Below are 18977 nucleotides of genomic sequence, written 5' to 3'. Positions count from 1 at the left end.
CACTAACCAGTCCTCTGCTAAACCACATCAAATTATGAATATAAAAAAAATAAAATCAGCTACAGTAAAAGAGATATTTTAGTGAAGCATGACTTGTCTTTCAGGTAAAAGCAAAAACTGAATTGCTGCTCTCAGCAGAAGCATCAAAAGCTGCTCAAAGAGCCGACCTTCAGAATCATCTGGACACTGCCCAGCATGCGTTGCAAGATAAACAACAGGTTAGGAGCAACATACAGACATAATGTTTCTACCTTACCTAAAAAGCTACTTACAAACCTACGAATAATGTGCTTACACACTAAACATGTGACTATGCGTTTGAAAATAATCATGTAGGATATTTTAACCACGTGATAGGTATTCAGTTCTTTTTGCTGTAATCTGGACCAGATACATTTTATAGTGTAAAGAACTTAATTACGAATCCAATCCTTGCTGTATTTTTGGCTATGGTTTCCGTATTGGAAACCATATTTGGTATTCTCAGTTTCCATATTGGGGTACAACTCAATTCTAATCCTTATGTTACGAAAAAAAAAAAGTTTATAGAATGCAGTGGGTACAAGTGAAAACTCTTAACTTGTATTGCATATCCAGATAGTTTCAAAATTAGATGTCTTTTTTTCAGAAATAATTATCTGCATGCCAACTGACACAAAAGCTAGAAGGTGCTTGTTAAAACTGCATGTTTTATTTTACATTAATCCCAGTGAAGCATGCTACCAGGTACTGAATCAAACATTTGTACTGTTAGGATTAGTGCTGCTCCAATCTTAGTGGAAATATCCAGCAATTCTAAAGAGCACTGTTTTTTCGGGTGGGAATATAATTATTTGCTATAAACAGAAGACCTCTTTTTGCAGCTATTAATTAAATACATAATACCTAATAGTTAAACAAATCAACTTGCTTGGAGAGCAAGGAGGTTGGATGTAACTGTCATCTTAGTGGTTACTAAGTGAATGCGTTTGTGTCTCTTGCAGAAATTATGTTGTTATTTGTTGAACAAAATGCTTTGTAATCATCTTTAGTATGTGAAGAGCATACTCTTCCCATGATACTGGCTTTCTTCTTCAGTGATTCCTTGATTTCAGGAAGACAGCAACATTTTCTATAAAGTTTTGTAGTGTTACTTTCTAGTTATTGCTGTATTAACAGCATGCTCAAGGATCTTGAGCATTTATTGCATACAATTTCTCTTCTCTTTATAAGTAAAATCACATTTCTTAAGGTTTAGCTCACAGCCTGTAGAGTTTGAGAGGGATATGTTTAACATAGAGAATTTGTGCTTTTCCCACTCAATTTCCTGCCTCTCAGAATAAAAAACATTTTTTTCCTTTTTAATTTCAACACATTAGATCATTTAAAGCATTTATTCAGAGGACATTAGTCATTTTTGGAAGCTATTTAAAAGCTAACAACCCTCTTATTTTTATTTTACCCCAGGAGTTAAACAAGGTCAGCAGTCAGTTGGATCAAGTTACCACTAAGCTGAATGATAAGCAGGAATACTGTGCTCAGCTGGAAGCCAATCTCAAAGAGCACAAAGAGCAATGTCTTTATTTAGAACAGAAAACCGAAGAGCTGGAGGGACAGCTTAAGGTTTGTATTGAGCACAGTATATGAGCTTACTGCAACTGATGTTCTCCTCTGCTTGGTAGTATTTCATAAAAGCTGTGCTCAAATTACAGTGAAAGGATTTTATCAATATGACTTCTGAAGGTTTTCTTTTTCACCGGTGTTTCCTGATCTGCCCTTTAATCCTATTCTCTTCTGTGCTAGTATATCATACTAAGATTTAGGATGTTGCCCTTATGCTGTCACTTTCCACTATGTGTGCTTTTACCAACCTCTATGCTACCTGGAAAATACTATGAGAAGGAGCACGAATACTTCTTGAAATTAAGTCTCCATGTCTATATATTTTACAAGTGGTACCAGTGAATATGTGTTACGTTGGTTAGCCCAAGTTAATAGTACCTGTCTGTTTTGATTTAATTCTGGAACCTTTCAGTAGGCCTTTCTGGGGGCTTTTTATTGTGATTTTTGTGTGTGAGAAATATTTTTCCACAAATTTGATCATGAGTTTTATATTCCATTTCTGGATTTGGATTTTCTCTTAAATTGCACATAATTCTGCCAGGTTTGCAGAACCTTTTGTTATTTTGCTACGTTAATGTTTTCCATTAAGGATGAATTACTCCTAATGCTTCAGTGTTTTTAAATTTGGGCTTTACATTTTGTTCAATACTTGTTAAGCATTCTTAGTGGTCAAAATCACGGTATATAAAATCATGTAATATATAGGTCTTGGGAGCAATGAAGAATTAGTTTTGCAGTGTTGTGTATCTGTTTTGAAAGAGATCAGCTGTCTAAAGTGAGTTGGGTGCTTTTTCTTGTTTATGTGCTTTTCTGCCTGGTTTCATTTGTGCTTTTATTTTTCATTCTTTTGCTAATGTATCACAGGTAACCAGTGTACTCAAATGCTTAAATGCTCAAATACAGGAATATGCTGTTTGCTTCCCCAAGATTTTATGAGGTCTGTATTAAATGAAGTGTGAAACTGAGCAGGGTTGTTGATGCTGTCAACAGGAGTGCAATTCTGTGTACAAGTCTTGGTGTCATCACCATTCTTTAGGATTATTCCAGTTGAATGCATGGTATTAAAAATGATAGAGGAGGGAAAAAAAAAAAAAAAAAAAAGGCTGAAACCCTCAGGAATGTTCTCTTAGAAACTTGACCATGGTGACCATGGTGTTTTATGGCCACTGCATGAAAGCAGAAGCATCTATAAAACAGCCAGTGTGTTGAAGAGTCCAAGCAGTGCCTGGTTGCTGAGGACTCCTGTGTTCTTTATATTCCATGCAAATGAACAAGTATCTTCTACAAACAAAACAAAAGAAACCTTCTGCCAAACAAGCACAGTTTTTATTTATTTGTTTATTTTTTTTTTTAATAGCTGTAGTTCATGTCTTTGTATTTACACAGAATGGCAGAGTTGGGGGATATGTAAATCACCAGTCATTTGAAACTGCTGAAACTACTTGTTGGGAGCTGAGAACAGGGCCCCAAAGCTGAACACTGTGTATGCCCTTTTAAAGATTTCTGCATTTTATTTACTACTTTGCAGTAAAATGGCTGCTTGGCATTTAACTTAAAGGTGATTTCAGAATGTTTTACCAAAACGGATCACTTCTGGGGGAGCAAAAGTATTGCAGGAACTAAATAATGAAAGACAAGTGGCCAGCTAATGAAATAGACTGTGTGTGAGAACTGTGACTGCTTTCTACAGTAAACACGTTTTACAGTAAATACTACTGGACGACTTCTGATTTTTATTGTTGTTTTGTTTTATTGTCTCTGTTCTGATGGCTCTAACTTTTTTGTTTTTCTATCTCAGAAACTTGAAGCTGACATTCTTGATGCTAAAACAAGCAAAGAACAAGCTCTTCAGGAATTACAGCAGCAGCGACAGCAATCTACGGAATTAGACCTCCGAACAGCAGAACTGAGTAAACAACTTGAAGCGGAAAGAGAAGTGTATGCATACCCTGTGCTATAATACTTTTCAAAGTTAGATATAAAGCTAAATTAGAGTGGTTTGGACTACAGTTGAAATTTTATTCTTCTCTCCTGTGATTTCTTAAAATCATAAATAAAAGTGATGTATTCCCTCTGCTATGAGAACTGAGTTATATCTCATCTGTTTTCTTGCACTTTACCTGCCATGCAGACTCCATCTGCCACATCATCTTCTGTGAATCACTGGCTGAAGTGATTTAACACACTTTGATATATTCACTGTGCTTGTCAGCTAAATATCTAAGTAGGCTGACACGCTAAGGTCCGTCTCTAACTATCCATAGCTCTGTAACTTTCAAAGATTAATTTTCAATTTATGTATAAGAAGCAAAGGGGTAGCTTCTGTTCACAATATTTAAGGAAGGAAAATCCATCTTAGAATAGTGTTTATAGTAGCTTATATGTCTTCACTGGAGAGACAAATGCCTGTATTCTGGAAGGAAAATGTATTCTTTGAATTAATTCTACAGTTAATATATTTAAGTAGAGATGTTTAATGATATAAAGAATCTTGTGAAGGAGAATTTTTTAAAAAAGTTTTATTTTTCTTTATTTTGCTCTGTATTTGCAGCACGTCTAGTGCTAAATTGGATTTACAGAAGAAATCTGAGGCCCTTGAACAAGCAAAACAGCAAATTTCAAAGCAGGAAGAGGAAAATGCCAGCCTCAAACAAAACCTTGAGAAATCAAGTCAAGATACAAGTAAACAACTCAAGGAGTTAGACTGTAAAATGCAAGTAGCAACATCGGAGTTGCAACAGGTGAAATCAGAGAAGGATGCCCTATTAAAGGACCTTACAGCTACCAAAGAGAAGCTCTCAAAAAGTTCTGAATCCTTCAAAAAAAAGAAGGAAGAATTAGAAAAAGAAATACAAAAAGAAAAAGCAGCTGTAGCAGAAATGGTTAGTAGACTTTTTTTTTATTAGAGCTTAAGTTTGAGGTATTTACAACGTGATATTAAGATTTTATTTTTGTTCTGAAAACAGTGCACATAAGTGCAAGAAAGTTAATTTCCTTAAGGAAAAACAGATTTTGATTTTAGTTGTTTATACTTGTGTCCTAACTTGAATTTTTATCCTAACTTGAATTTTTGTCTCAATGTTTACTGTGGTAGACATCAGTTCATATCACACAAGATCCAACTGGCTGTTTTTTTGGGAGATGCCTAGCTTAAGGTTTTATAAGAGTACTAGAACTATTTGAGTTTCAGAGAGGTCTCACACATGACAGTATAGTAACAAACACTTGACCAGAGCAACCTGTTATGGTAAGAAGAGTGTACTCCCGGTAGCTTTAGAATGTACTTTTTTTTTCCTTCCCCCTTTGCTTTGTTGGTAACATGACTGACTACTATAAAAGTATATATTTTATAAATTTTCTTATACAGGTTTACTGACAGCCCTACCCTCAGAACGTGGTAGAGTTTCTTTCTCATTCCCTTCCTATTTTGCATGTCAGTATTTCAGTATTTCCCAGAATCCATGTATAGCTGCTTTTATCCTACTCTTAAACAAACAAACAACAACAAAACAATAACAACAAAAACAACCCTCCTAATACTTAAAAATAACACTTTCCTTTCCTACTTCACCTTCTTAAGATAAGCCTTTTTGCTTAGAGGCTTGATTAAATATTGTTGTTTAAACATTTGTGTTTTTCCTAAAAGCTTGAAGGATTTTCTCTCCAATTTATACTCAAATACTATGTTTGTGTACTAATTCTGCAAATCTATTTACTCATGAGTTTTAGAACATCAAGAAATTATGGATCCTGAGGAGAGCAATAAGCCTACTGCTTGCCATAAGAAGAAGGGCTGCCAACAGCAGCTTCAACCAAGGCAATTATTCCTAATCAGAAAAACTTCTTGGCACATGTCTGCCTTGAAGTACTAAATATCAGCAGAGTTCAGCTTAGACTTATCACTGTTAATGGCTAGAGATATTTTTAGCTGAAGATGTCTGCAACTGAGAAGAAAAGCATTTTCACTAGAAAGAAAAGCATTCTTTTAGAATGCTTTGTAGCTCCTGTGAAAATACATGTCACTGGTCTTAGAAACTCACATAAATACTTGCTTGTCTTCTGTTTTTTTGTTGTTTTTTTTTTTTTTTAGGAAAAATCTTACCAAGAAGTAAAACAACAGCTCCAGGTACAAACAGAGTCTGTAGCTAAAGAGAGGAATGAATTGAAAAACTCACTGGAAAAAAAGGAGGGGGTAAGCCGTCTGCAGAGTTCCAAAAATCAAGAAAAGAATAATAACAAATGCTTAAAAGATTCATTTTCATTTTCATTCTCATATGTTGGGATTAATGAGGAAAAAAAAAAGAGGTTGCAGTTCTCAAATTGTAACCCATCTGGGACACTGAAATTAGGTGATATAAAATTGCCTGGCAAAAGGTAAATGCTGTATAAAATTATGGAGAAAATTATTCTGGGAGTTACTGAAAAACACGTCAAGGACAATGTGGTCGTTGGTCACAGCTAACATGGGTTCATGAGGGGAATGTCCTGCTTAATGAACTTAATTTCTACCCACCTAGTTTACCAAGGGAAGCCGGTTAGTTGAAGTGATCTTTTTGGATTTCAGTAAAGCTTTCAATACAGTTTCACACGGTAACTTTATGGACAAAATATCCAGCATAGAGTTAGATAAATGCATAATACAGTGGGGGAACAACTGGCTTGAGGGATCGGGCTCAAAGGGTTATAGCAAACAAGATTACATCAGGCTGGCGGCCAGTCACTAGTGGGGTGTCCCAGGGCTCCATTTGAGGGCCAGTTCTCTTCAATATTTTCATAAATGACTTGGGTGTGGGACTAGAAAATGTTTTGAGGAAGTTTGCAGATGATATTAAATTGGGAGGAGCTGTTGACCCTAGTAAGCATAGAGGCCTTGCAGAGAGATCTTGGCAAATTAGAGAGCTGGGAAATGACAAACAGTATGAAGTTTAACAAGAGCAAGTGCTGGATTCTGCACCTGGGAAGGGGCAACCCTGGCTATATATGCAGACTGGGGGACAAAAGGCTGAAGAGCAGCCCCACAGAAAGGGGTCTGGGTGTTTTCTGCATAATTTTGCCATGTTGAAAATAAGTCAACAATATGCCCTGGCAGCCAGGAGAGCCAACTGTACTCTGGGGTGCAACAAGCATAGCATTATTAGCTTGGTCAAGGGAAGTGATTGTCCCACTCCACTCTGCACTGGTGCAGCCTCACCAAGACCACTGTGTGCAATTTTGGCACCAAAGTATAAAAAAGACATAAAGCTATTAGAGAGCATCCAAAGGAGGGCTATGAAGATGGTACAGGCTCTTGAGGGGAAGATGTATGAGAAGCAGCTGAGGCCCCTTGGTTTGTTCAGCCCAGAGCATAGCAGGCTGAGGGCAAGCCTCTCAGGTTACTGCAACCAGTGGACACTCCCCAACTTCGAGCAGTCCTTTGGGGGTTGGACCAGAGACTTTATCTTCAGCTTTAACAGTTTTTTCGTTTGTCAACTTGTCTGTTCACTTCTTGAGCTTTGCAATTTGTCATACACACAGTTTACATACTACAGCATGTGCAAATAATGATGTAAATTAAAATTATATACAGTTATTTAATATTTTTGAATATAGATCTCTAAGCAGTTGTCGATAGAACTTGATTCAGCACGTGCACAAGTACTGGAAATTCAGGGTCTTCTGAAAGACAAAGAAAAAAGTGAGCAGCATCTTCAGGGAAAGCTGAGAGACCTAAAGGAATCTTTTGAGCAGAAGAAAAAACACAGTGAAACACTACAAGCTGAGTTAAAAACTGCCCTTTTAGAAAAGGTAAGGCTGGCCTTACTCGTGTAAGAAAATTAATATAAATTTGATATGTGCTGTGGCTTTTATGCCAATGTCTTTGGAATAAACAGCTATTTACTGTAGTCTTGCTGGAAAGGGTAAGATCAGGATGTGGAAACAAAGTCTTCAATGGCCATTGCTGAAATATACAGACTCTCTAGGAGCTGAGTTTCAGTAAATTGGTAAAAATGGCTAGATTGTATGTCTTTATTTTGACCCAGGAGGATACTGTGAAGTAAGAGCTGCTGTTTTCTTGTAAAGCAGTAGACAGTTTTGTGAGAGCAGTTTAGACAAACGCTGCAGTGTTTTGGAATGTCCATGGCAGTTTTAAACTCTCTTTCATTATAGCAAAATAATTTATCTGAGTGACAGAATGAAACTAATAAACTATAGTGGAAATAGTTCAAATGTCTTACATTAGTGAATGTTGTGTTGTGTGCTGTGCACTATTAAATGTTTTGCCAGCTTCAGCTGCCCTGTACTATATGATCATACTTTTGCTTTAGCTTGTCTAGGGACACTGTATGATTAAAAAAATAAATATATATATATATGTGGGGATTGTTAGCGTTAGGTAGAGGTTGGACTCGATGATCTTGAGGTCTCTTCCAACCTAGAAATTCTGTGATTCTGTGTGATATTATATATATAATTTAAATTTAAAATGTTTGGTCTTGCTGTGTTTTACTAAGTCTTATAAAGTGAATTTAATTTTGTTGTGAAATTAGTTACAAAATATTGCTATAAAAACTGTTTATGTTAGGTTACTTAATTGCTATTTCATAAGTGTTTTTCAGTAAAAATAGTTTTTCAGTAACAATATGATTTATTGACATCATAAAGCATACTATCTGTAACTTTAACTGACACTTTGTATGCCTGTGTTTCAGGCAGAACTGGAGAATAAGCTGCAACAGCAGACAATTTTGTCAGCTCAGGAGCTTAAAACAGAGAAAGGAAAACTAGCAGACTTACAGAAGACCTATGAAAAATATAAGGAAAACATGGAAAAACTGCAGCTGGATCTTTACGGGAAAGAGTCTGAGTTGCTGGCGACCAGGCAGGACCTTAAGGTACTTAGAGACACTTTAATGTTATTTGTGACTTAATAGACCTGTCTGTATCCATTTTGAAGATACAGAAACAGTGCAAAAACTGTATGGGGAAAGAAAAAAAAAAAAAGCTCTTTGCTTCTATATATAGAATATAGTGCTGTTCAATCCTTTCCCCTGGGACAAAGGACATACTGACACTAATTGAAAGCCAAGCGTATTTGCCACCTTACCTGAACTACCCTTCCATTTTTGCAATGGCAATCTGACCTGTGGGTGCAAAGTGAAAGATGATTTATTTTCATATTCTTTTTTGAGTTTTTTGTTGGTGGTGGTGGTGATGGTGGTATATATTGTAGCTTTCAACTAATTTAAATAGTGTAGCTAATTAGGGCAAAGTCACTGACAGCATGTGAGTAACCACTGCCTTCTAGACGATTTAACTAGAATTGTAGTTGCCAGTCTGCTCCTATGCCCTTGCCCCTTCTGCTTCTTCCTGGCTCATTACAGACTTTGAGAGATGTTATACTGATAAAAACAGTAGGTTTAGGGACCTGCCTGGAGTGCAGATGTCTGAATGTAATCCTCCAAGATTTTGCTATTCCTAAGCAGAATTTACCTGGTTTGGTATTCAGATGTAATGCCTTCAAAAAGATGTTGCTGGGAATTGAGTCGATAAGAACAGGTGTTTCTTTATCCTTTTTCCATTCCCCCGCCCCATCCCCTCATGTCAGTGCTAAACAAATGCTCAGGTTTGTTCCAAGACATACTATGCTGCAGAGATGTGTGGCTTTGGCGCTTTTCACTTGCAAAGCTGGAGAGGGAGTCATTGTCTGTGTGACACTGTTGTTTTAAGATTTCCTGAAGTTCTTCGAGTTAAATAGGTGCTTCTGGAGAACTGGTCATCCAATCCATTTTAGATGCTGGCTTCCGTTGCCTTCACTATATATAAAGAGAGCTTTTGGTGACTGGTTAGATTTAATATGTCCCTTCTACTTCTCCCAGTGTAGTCTTTTCAGTCCCATCCTTGAAATATTAAAGGTTTTGTGGCTATTTCAGATAGCTCCATATGAGCTGTGGAGTCCTCGCCAAACTCAATGTTTTGAGTTCCTTTAAGAAAAAGAAAAGTAGCTCCTTTATGTGTACATCATTGGATTTCTCTTAATCATACTCTTCCTCTGTGACATTAGATTACCTGCCACGTTTTCCTGCACGTCAGATTAGCTTTATTTTTGGTGCTGCTTGATTGAATCCTTGTGCAAGGGTATAAAGAACTTTGGCCTGCTTAACAAGCAAAGGTGGTTTAAACATACGGTTAGTTACTATAGCTTGCTAACCTCCTTTCTGAGTTAATTTCCCAGAATGTGTTTAGATCAACACATTGGTAATTATGGTATAATTTAAATTGGTAATGCAGTGACCTGTACAAGCATTGAATGTTCATTTAAATATTGCTTGCTGCAAAGATAGCTCTGAATAAGTATTATTAAGCCAGCTAGATGACTTCTAGTTCTGACAAATATAAAATAGGACAGTAGGTCTCCCATGTGCTTTTAAACCTGAATTGGGATGGTAACAAGGGAGAGATGGAACATCAATGCAAAAAGGTAAAATAAGGTGATAGGAACAGGTGACCAGCAACACCTGTAATATATAAATAAGGTGACTAGTAACAGGAGAATAAGATTGTTAATATGAACAGGTAACACGATTTATTATGTAAATATCTGTGGAGCCTAAAGAGCCTGCGAAATATCGGTGTCCTCGGTGCTGAGGTGATGTACCAGTTTGGAGGCTGTTTGCATGGTTGTTTATTTATTTATAGTTATTTACAATAATTATGGATGGTGAGGTCTGCTTGGCACCGCTTTGCTTTTTTTCTGTAAAATCCAGGAGAGGAAAAAGGACAGGGCCAATATATGTTTAATCACAAGTGTGCCGTCTCATTGCAATGTTAAACTAAAATAGTAATGATATTCTTTGCTGCTTTCTCAGACTAGTTATAAAAAGTGTCAAGGAAGACTAATGCTAGTTTGGAGAGCTGAACACAAAAGTACCACTCAAATCAGAAGAACTCTGTGGCAAAGATTCATAGTCAAGCCAGTTATGTGCATTATGTTTGTCCTTAGGGGAGTTATTTAATGAAGGCAGATGATTTGAGCCAGAGCTACAAATTTTGGATGGTTTGGAACCAAGGAGGGCTGGGGTCCAGAATGGTCTTGATATTATTGGTAGACAGTAGAAGAACTTTTTAGAACTTGTGTATTAGGTAAGCTTAGATGTCTTATTGCAGGATTTGTAGCAGAAGTATGAAGTCCCTGCACAGCTGTGTTTAGTGAGCATGGTTTGAAGCCCAGTGAGCGGGGCTGTACGCAGAGCACCATCTGCTGGCTTCTGGCTGGAATATCACTGCCAGGCTGCTTGGCTGCTGGTCACCTCGGGCTGAGGGAGCTGTGAGACTGGAGTGTGATAAAAAGTGAGTAATGCTTACATGAAGTTTTGCAGTTGGGGATGCAGCACTGCGTGAGAGCTAGCTATGCCTAGCTAGAGGCAGAGTAAGCGGGCAGCTGCCTGGCACACCAGCAGCACAGGCTGAAAAATTGAACGCCCCCTTAACACTTCAGTTTCTGGTTCAATAACAGAAGGACCAAGTTATGTAGTGTTAGCCAGATGCAAACTGTGAAGCTGTAAGTCTCCCAGAGCAAAAGTGAGAAGTGTTGTAGCAAATTCTAAAGTGAGAACATAGCTAGAGTCTTATGGATACGATATGCTGCACATTCAGTTTAATTTAAAAAACCTGCCTTCTGTAACAGTAAATAAACTCATGTTTTTGTCTCTGATGGAAAAAAAGAAATTGGGCAAGATTTGAGTGCTTGTAAAAGTTATATAGTATTATTTATATATTTATATATATATCATTTATATCTATAAATGGGATTCCTTTTTGTGGAAAAGCCTATTTTTATTTACAAGACTTATTGAAAATGAAGAGCTGTTATTATTTCTGCCTTGATTTTGAGTTAGTGCAAACATACTTGTGCATCTTGCTCTCCTGAACTCTGCCAAATACTCTTTGGTCTTGGCATTTGTGCTTTTTGTAGTCAGTCCTGGTTTCTTCTGTGTTCTCAAAAGAAAGTTTCTTTGCCTCTGATATTGGCACCACTCTCCATGTATCTTCAGTGGATGTTCTGGATGCTCTTTGTGCTGCCAGACCTCAAGTCTCTAAGTTAGGAGCCTAAGTTGCCTACGGTCAGTCTAATCCTACTGCCGAGGAACTGAAGCGACATTAGGTTATCATCTGTGAATAACGGCATGCCCCTTCTGTGAGCTGGGTGGGGGGAGAGGGGCATGCAGACTAAAATTGTTCATTTGTGCACCTCACTTCGATGGAATGAATCCAGGACCTAGCACCTGGCTAGTTCTGCTGGTGGCTCCATGTGGCCTGTTTGCAGTGCAACAGCCCAATTGTACTGGACTGGGCTGAGATTTCCTTTTAATTGGTTAATTAGTTATGCCAGTCAACCTAACATGTGGTTTTATTTACACTTAGTCCAGATTGACTTCTTTTGTTCTGTATGTTTTCCTTGCATTTGGTTTTCTCTGTCATCCTAAAGAGTAATCTCATGACTGGGGTTATATTACCGCTTTTGGAGAGCGATGTCAAAATTGAACAATAATTAAGGTGAATGGCATCAGATTTTGAAGAGGTGATTTTCTGTTAAAGATGTGAGCTCCTCAGGAGTCCAAAAGAATCCATCTGAACTAGTTGGAGACTGAGCCAGGAGCAAGGACAATAACTGGAATGTTTTAGCCATGTGCTGGATTTCTGCTGATTTCCAGAGGGTGCTGTGAGGGACTTCTGAGGAAGGCAGAAAGAAAGGCACAGATAGATAGAAGGTGGATTTACTGCTAAAGTTACATTGAATGTTTTCTCAATTAAGGCCAGTAGCATTATTGTTAATCACAACACAGTTAAGAGCCACTTGCTGTGCATTAGCTGTAGTAAGATAAATTGTGCTCAAAATTCAGAGTCCCTTATATTGCAAACGTTTATATATAAGACATTGCAGAGCAAGCTGAATACTGACTCCTCTTTTAAGGACATTCACCTTGTCTTAGCTTGGGCATAGGCACAGTCAGATTGCCTGTCCTGTACCGACACTTTGGAGATGGTTGAGGGAAGAGTATCTGATAGGTGAAGCTTTTTGTTGGGCTACCCACTCCATAGCCAAATTTTATCATCCTGTACAAATTGTCTACAATCCTGTACAAAATTGTCTACAATCATACTTCTGCAAGAAGCAAATCTGAATAAAAGCCATGTCTTCAGAATGAAGACATGTCTTCATTCTAAATTTGCAAAAACTATTGGGTTTTCCTGTGAAGGTGTTTTGTGATGATGCTATACTTCCCATCCTTTCTCAGTTGTAGGAAAATACTGTACTCCACCACCCACAGTGAAATAGAGAGGGCTTATTTTCTTTTCTGAAGGACCCACTCTGCTACAACCTTGAAATTGCAAAAGCACCTACTATTTTGCTTCATTTTTTTCTTGAGCTAAAACCTTGTGAAGTTTTAAATAGTAAACTTACAGATCAGAAGACAAATAATTGGCCTGCAAATTAATTCAAAAAGGCAGTTTGAATTTTTAAGTGACTGAAGCTGTAGAAAATGGTATTGGATCAGCAGTGTTCCATCACGTTAGTATTTCAAACTAAATCTCATTCTACCAGTAAAACACTTCAGACTCTACAAGTAAGGATTAGGAAACAGAAATCAGTTTTTAAATGAAGACAGGAGCTGCTTAAAAAAGATGTACAATTAAGTGAAGTCAAGGTTGTTGAAGTTTAGTGATTTTTTTTAAAGGAACAACAAGTACAAGAGGTTTAATTAGGGTTTAAGTAAGAGGAGTAACAGCTAAAAGAATGTAGTTTATTCTGAAAGAATTTAAATCCTTATTGGTGCACAGAAGGTAATAAATTAATTGTTAATAATAAATCTCCCCACCTCACACTGTGTATCTTAGCATAAAATGTTTCCATCAAGTACCATGATTTTGGTGACTTAGTGGATGAGTTGTTTATTTTTTCCATTTTGGTTCTTTGTGAAATGACATGCTCCTAAATGTAGCTAGTCCATGGCTAAGCCAAAGGCTTTAAAAACATCACAACACCCTCTCTTCCACAATACTAAATTAAGAAGAGCCTCAAAGTTTGCCTTTGCTGTGAGCAAATAGAATGAGTCTTGGGTGTGAGTTTGAGATTGTTACTTGGGTTTCTGTGACCTATTGTATAGAGATGTCTTTTTCTGTATAACAAAATCATAGAAGAGATTGCATTGGAAGGGACCTTAAAGATCACCCAGTTCCACTCCCCTTGCCATAGGCAGGGATGCCACCCACTATATCAGGTGGATGTCCCATCCAAGCTGGCCTTGAACACCTCCAGGGATGGGGCATCCACAACCTGTGCCAGTGCCTCTCCACCCTCAGAGTGAAGAATTTCTTCCTAATGTCTAATCTAAATCTATCCTCTTTTAATTTAAGACCATACCTCCTTTGTCCTATCACTATGTACCCAACTAAGGAGTCCCCTCTCCATCCTTTTTATAAGACCCCTTTATGTATTGAAAAGCTGCAATGAGGGCACCCTGGAAATAAAGAGAGTTGGAGGCCGGTTAAATTATGGTATGTAATAGATTCTGATTGGAAGTTTAAGATTTGATTGAATTGAAATGCTGATACACATGAGACTGTGAAACATTTTGCTCTGATTCTAGCTTTTTTAGGTTGCACATTTCACTTCAGGATTTTCAAAAATTTCTTGACTGTGCTAGTGCTAGTTTTGTTAAGTCATTGGAAAAAATACAGTAATAATGAATCACTCCTGGAAACTTCACAGTGTAGCTTTTCTGTTGCTTAAATACCAGCTGTATAGAATTATAAGGTAGTACATTTACCTTGAGAATAAATCAACTTGTGTAAGCCAATTCAAGTTCATTCTCTTTTTGTCAAACAATCACTTTTCCTTCTTTGCCCTCTGGATGTTTTCGCATTTTGTATGTGGAAGGATGGAGTAGGTACTGCTGCTGGAAATGTTTCTGGGGTACTTTGTTTTTGCTAGGCATAACCTCAAGACCCAGAAGTTCCTGTAATTATGCTTTGTCAACATTTGAAGTAAAATGTTGCATGCTATGTGACAGTTTTTCTGTGGAAAATGACTAAATGATTGTCAAGTATCTGAAGCTCTTATACTGACAGATAATTTACAGAGTTGTCTTTGTAATTAGTCCACAGAAGAAAAACTTGCTCTTGCTCAAGAAGAGGTAGTTTCCAGCAGAAATCGAATTGCTAATAATAATCAGCAGATCCAGGAACTGAAGAAAGCAAAGTCTGCACTGGAACAGGATGCATCAAAGAAGGAGCAGCAGCTGGGTGAGAAGACCAAAATGCTACAGGATCTTCAGAATGATAGGGTAAATGTCTCTGTCTTTTGAAATCTTCCCACAGAAACACACAGCCTCTCACCCTCTCCCCACCCCGTTAATTCCTGGTACATCTCTAAACAGGGGTTGTTTTGGGGGCATACCACTGTTGTAGAGCATAGCAACAGCAATTTTATTGAACCTCCTGCTTGAAGACTGCTAACAGACAGCTGAAATGAATTTGCTTTAAAATAGACTGATAATTTGTACTAAGTGGTTAGACATGCAGAAAAACATTATTAATTTTAAATATAAAACTGTAAACATGCTGCTAATTGTTTGCCCTGCTAACTGTGGATAGAGAGATGTGACGGATGTTTTCCTTCTTAGAGCTTTTGTAATTAAGGATTTGGGGTACTAGATGGTGTTTTTTTTATTTTATTTTTTTTGTGGACTTGGAAGAAGTCACTTTTCTATCACCTTTTAAGTATGTATATATATCTGTATATGTATTTTTTTCTTCAAGATTTTGAAAGAAAAAGACTTGGCTAATGAAAAATGTAAAACAACAGAGCTCCAGGAAATAAAGAGTAGACTTGAAAAAGAAAGTGCCAAGCTGGGTGAAGAGCTCAGAGTCTGCAAGCAAGAATATGAGAAGGTATATTGAAACAAAATGAATCTTCATGTGCTCAGTTATCTGATCAGAAATACAGAAATTATCTGGGATGGCTTCGCAAAGGTGGTTGCTGTAAATATCAGTATTACAGATAAGGGAACCAAAGCACAGATTTCACTGGGGTTCCTGAGCAATGCTGACCTGATTAGTGATAGTACTGGAGCTCCAATTACCAGTGTGCTTGGCCAGGTAGATCACATGACTTGTCTTAGTTTCGGGGCTTTTTTTCTGTTTTACTGTAGACTCACTGCACATACACTTGCTTGACAATTCTGAAGTGTAGAAAAGATGTCCCAAAGTGTCATGAATACGAACTTTTCCAGATGTTCTAGGAACATCTGGTACTTCTCAAATATGTGTGGTAGAGTGTGAAACTTCCTTGATATGCTGTGGTTTTTAAAATGTCTTAAAAAGTCACACTTGGGGTGGGGGGAGGGACACAACATCGGGAGCCTCATAAAAGACTGTTTTCCAAAATCATAACAGTCAAATGAGATGTCTAAAGGGTAAAAATCTGTAGACTTCAATTAAATAACTTTAAATCTTCAGTAAAACAAACTATTTCACACTATGAAATGTGTGTACACCAACGGCGGCTTAATACATTCATCTCTTGATCTACATACAAGGATTCAGACTAAAACAGAAATTGTCTCCTACAGGCCTATACTCTAATTCCCATTTCTTGTCAGGGAATGGACTCTTATCCTATAAGATACACTCTTATAGGACATCCTTTTGTCCTCAGGTTATGTTCTCTCTCTGTCTTTGGTTTGGCTTTAGTTTTTGTTGAAAACTTTGATTTCTGGAAAACTGGCAACCCGTGTTAGGCTCTTAGTACCTGTACATTTGGCTGTATAATTTTAAGGAAAGAGATTCCTATAAATTTAACTGAGTATTCTACCTCAAGATTTTTTTTCATATTTTTTATTACAGAAAAACAAACAAAAGTTTAAAATCAAATGTATCATCCTGCTTGCATAAAATTTAGTGCATATATTTATACTTATAAGACTAAGAGAAGCCAGCTTTTTCCCATCCGTGTTTGTTTTTAACTTGGTCATTATTATGCTTTTAACCTGATTACTACAACCAAAGAACAAAGTGAAGTAAATTTTAGAACTGACTCTAGAAAATGACAACAGTCATTTATTTTCAAAGAACAGTAAAAAAATAATCCAGCACAGCTTCTGCTAGTTTAGTAGAAAAAATACAGTAAATTTAAGTTTATTTTAAAAATTGAGCATTATTCATAAAAATTGTATAAGTTTAAAGTCTTTGATCATGAAAATCATTGGTACTCTATGCTGTAAAATCATCCTTTCTTCCAGTGATAAAATGAAAAATTATTGCTGTGCTCTCCCTGGAAAGCAATTGCATTAGTTTTGAATTTGTCAGCAAAAGTTTCAATGTTGCCACTTTAACGTTTAGCTCTGTATCCTAACAGGAGGTATCAAATCTCAAGGATGCAAAACAGCTATTGATTCAACAGAAATTAGAGCTTCAGAGCAAAATAGATCATATGAATTCAGCTCTGGAGCAGGAGAAAAAAAAACAACAAGCTGTCAAAGATCAGCTGAAAAAGAGAGAAGAAGAACTGAAGAAAGAATGTGTTGAAATTCAAGATAAACTGGTTAGTATGTGAGAGACTGTAAGACTGTTTTGTGAATGTGCCTTTGGATTCTTTCTTTCAGGGGCAGAGAGGAAGCATAGAGTTGTCTGACGTTTTACATCACACTAATTTTTAAATGTCAAGATCAAAAATCTTTGAGGCATTTAAGAGTGTAGGAAGTTTCACTAGGATGACAGTCTTGTGTAATAGGGTTCATTGGTTAAAAGTAATGATTCTAGTATGGTAAAGACTCTTTGCCTCATTTGAGTTTAATGAATACAGAAAGAATACTTGGAAGGTTGTTTTTCACTATTTCTTGATATTCTTAGCACACAGAGGTAAAAGAGAAAGAAGAAGAAAACCGGAAACATGAGGAAAAGGAGGCCAAGCTCACCATGCAGGTAACAGCTCTGAATGAAAATCTGGCTACCATGAAGAAAGAGTGGCAAAGCAGTCAGAGGCGAGTGAGCGAGCTGGAGAAACAGACGGACGATTTACGTGGGGACATTGCTGTCTTGGAAGCAACAGTGCAGAATAACCAGGATGAGAGAAGAGCATTGCTGGAGAGGTGAGCAGTGGTCATGATGAGGTGGAAGTGTAGTTTGGGAAATGGGTAGCCTTGCACTGAAAACTACTTTCAGTTGACTCAAGCTCTGCGTCCATGCTGTACTTAAATCCATGCTTGTCTGGGCTGTGGCTTCCAAACTGGAACCTTCTGTTGTCCCTGCCAAAGCGCAGCAAGCGGTGTTGTGAATGAACTGTACTCTGTGAGCTTTTACAGGGTGACCGTATTGTAGGAAATCAGGCAGGCATATCAGAACCTTACTTTATCACTAAAGCCACATGTCTGTGCCTCCGCTTAAAGATTTATGTCCGTCCCTACTGGACGCCTTGGAATTTTAAGGTGTGTAGGTTGTGGCTTTTCATGTCATCTGTTGCATGAACCATGCAAGGCCTGGCTCTGTTACCTCAGTAAACTTATCTTCTCTGTCACTCTGAGACTCCTTGGAACTCGATTCATTTGAATGAATCAGAATAGATGCAGCAGTCATCCAGAAACCTGGATCAGACTCATTAGTGCCTCCAATAACACAGAATTTGGTTATGGACTTCTAGGTGTGCCCACTGCTCATCATTAGGGTATTGAACATGTAATTGGCTTAGAGAGACTTTCTAAGGTTCATATGAGGCATTTTCTTCCTCCTAAAAAGCTAATATCTTCCTTTCTCCAGTTCTTCTGTTGTCTTTACGACATAGTCGTTAAGACTTACATAAGCAGAGCTGCTTTCCTTCAGGCAGCAAGAGACACATGTAAACCAGCAGGAGTGGCTTGAACGTAGAGATTATAAGGTTTACAACATCTGTGAGACTGGAAACTTCTTCCATCCTTATTTCCTGAGATGTTTGGTGAAGGCAGAATGGAAAACTTTATTCCGTCCTGTCAAGCTTGCTGCTTGGCTTTTAAGCAGTAAGCCTTGGGAAAGGATGGGATCAATTCAAATGAGATTCTTTTTCTTTGGCTATCCCTTGTCATACTGTGCTGAACTCATCCAGTAACACTTTTACAGCTTAGTAGAAAAACACCCTTTAAAATCTGTGTTTCAAGTTAACTGAATTTCAGCTGATGAGAGGTGGCCTTGCTAAAAGAAAAAGGTTACTTTCTGCTTTGTTGTCTGAAGTGATTTGCTGCAGATGCTTTGTGAGAGTGTTCTGTTGCACAGTGATGCTCATCAGGGCGTGTTGATTAATGGGCTGCATTCAGTACTGTCCCTGGTGCTGGGAGTAACTCCAGGTATTAAAAAGCCCCAGATAT

General features: G+C 37.5%; 1 protein-coding gene across 3 annotated transcripts in view; it reads left to right on the top strand.

The window, feature by feature from the left end:
* EEA1 (early endosome antigen 1) overlaps positions 1 to 18977 on the top strand; it is a 76410-nt gene that overhangs the window by 48700 nt on the left and 8733 nt on the right. For all 3 annotated transcript variants that reach the window (XM_082784853.1, XM_082784852.1, XM_082784854.1), the window contains 11 exons: positions 105 to 218; positions 1447 to 1602; positions 3401 to 3540; positions 4154 to 4484; positions 5693 to 5794; positions 7192 to 7386; positions 8292 to 8474; positions 14742 to 14927; positions 15403 to 15534; positions 17000 to 17185; positions 17494 to 17732. In XM_082784853.1, the coding sequence (XP_082640979.1) occupies positions 105 to 218; positions 1447 to 1602; positions 3401 to 3540; positions 4154 to 4484; positions 5693 to 5794; positions 7192 to 7386; positions 8292 to 8474; positions 14742 to 14927; positions 15403 to 15534; positions 17000 to 17185; positions 17494 to 17732 (1964 nt within the window). The remainder of the gene's footprint in view (positions 1 to 104; positions 219 to 1446; positions 1603 to 3400; positions 3541 to 4153; positions 4485 to 5692; positions 5795 to 7191; positions 7387 to 8291; positions 8475 to 14741; positions 14928 to 15402; positions 15535 to 16999; positions 17186 to 17493; positions 17733 to 18977) is intronic.

Source organism: Aythya marila (genome assembly GCF_965140915.1).
Source record: "Aythya marila genome assembly, chromosome: 1".
NCBI lineage: Eukaryota > Metazoa > Chordata > Aves > Anseriformes > Anatidae > Aythya > Aythya marila.
This window is presented reverse-complemented; position numbering and strand designations above follow the sequence as displayed.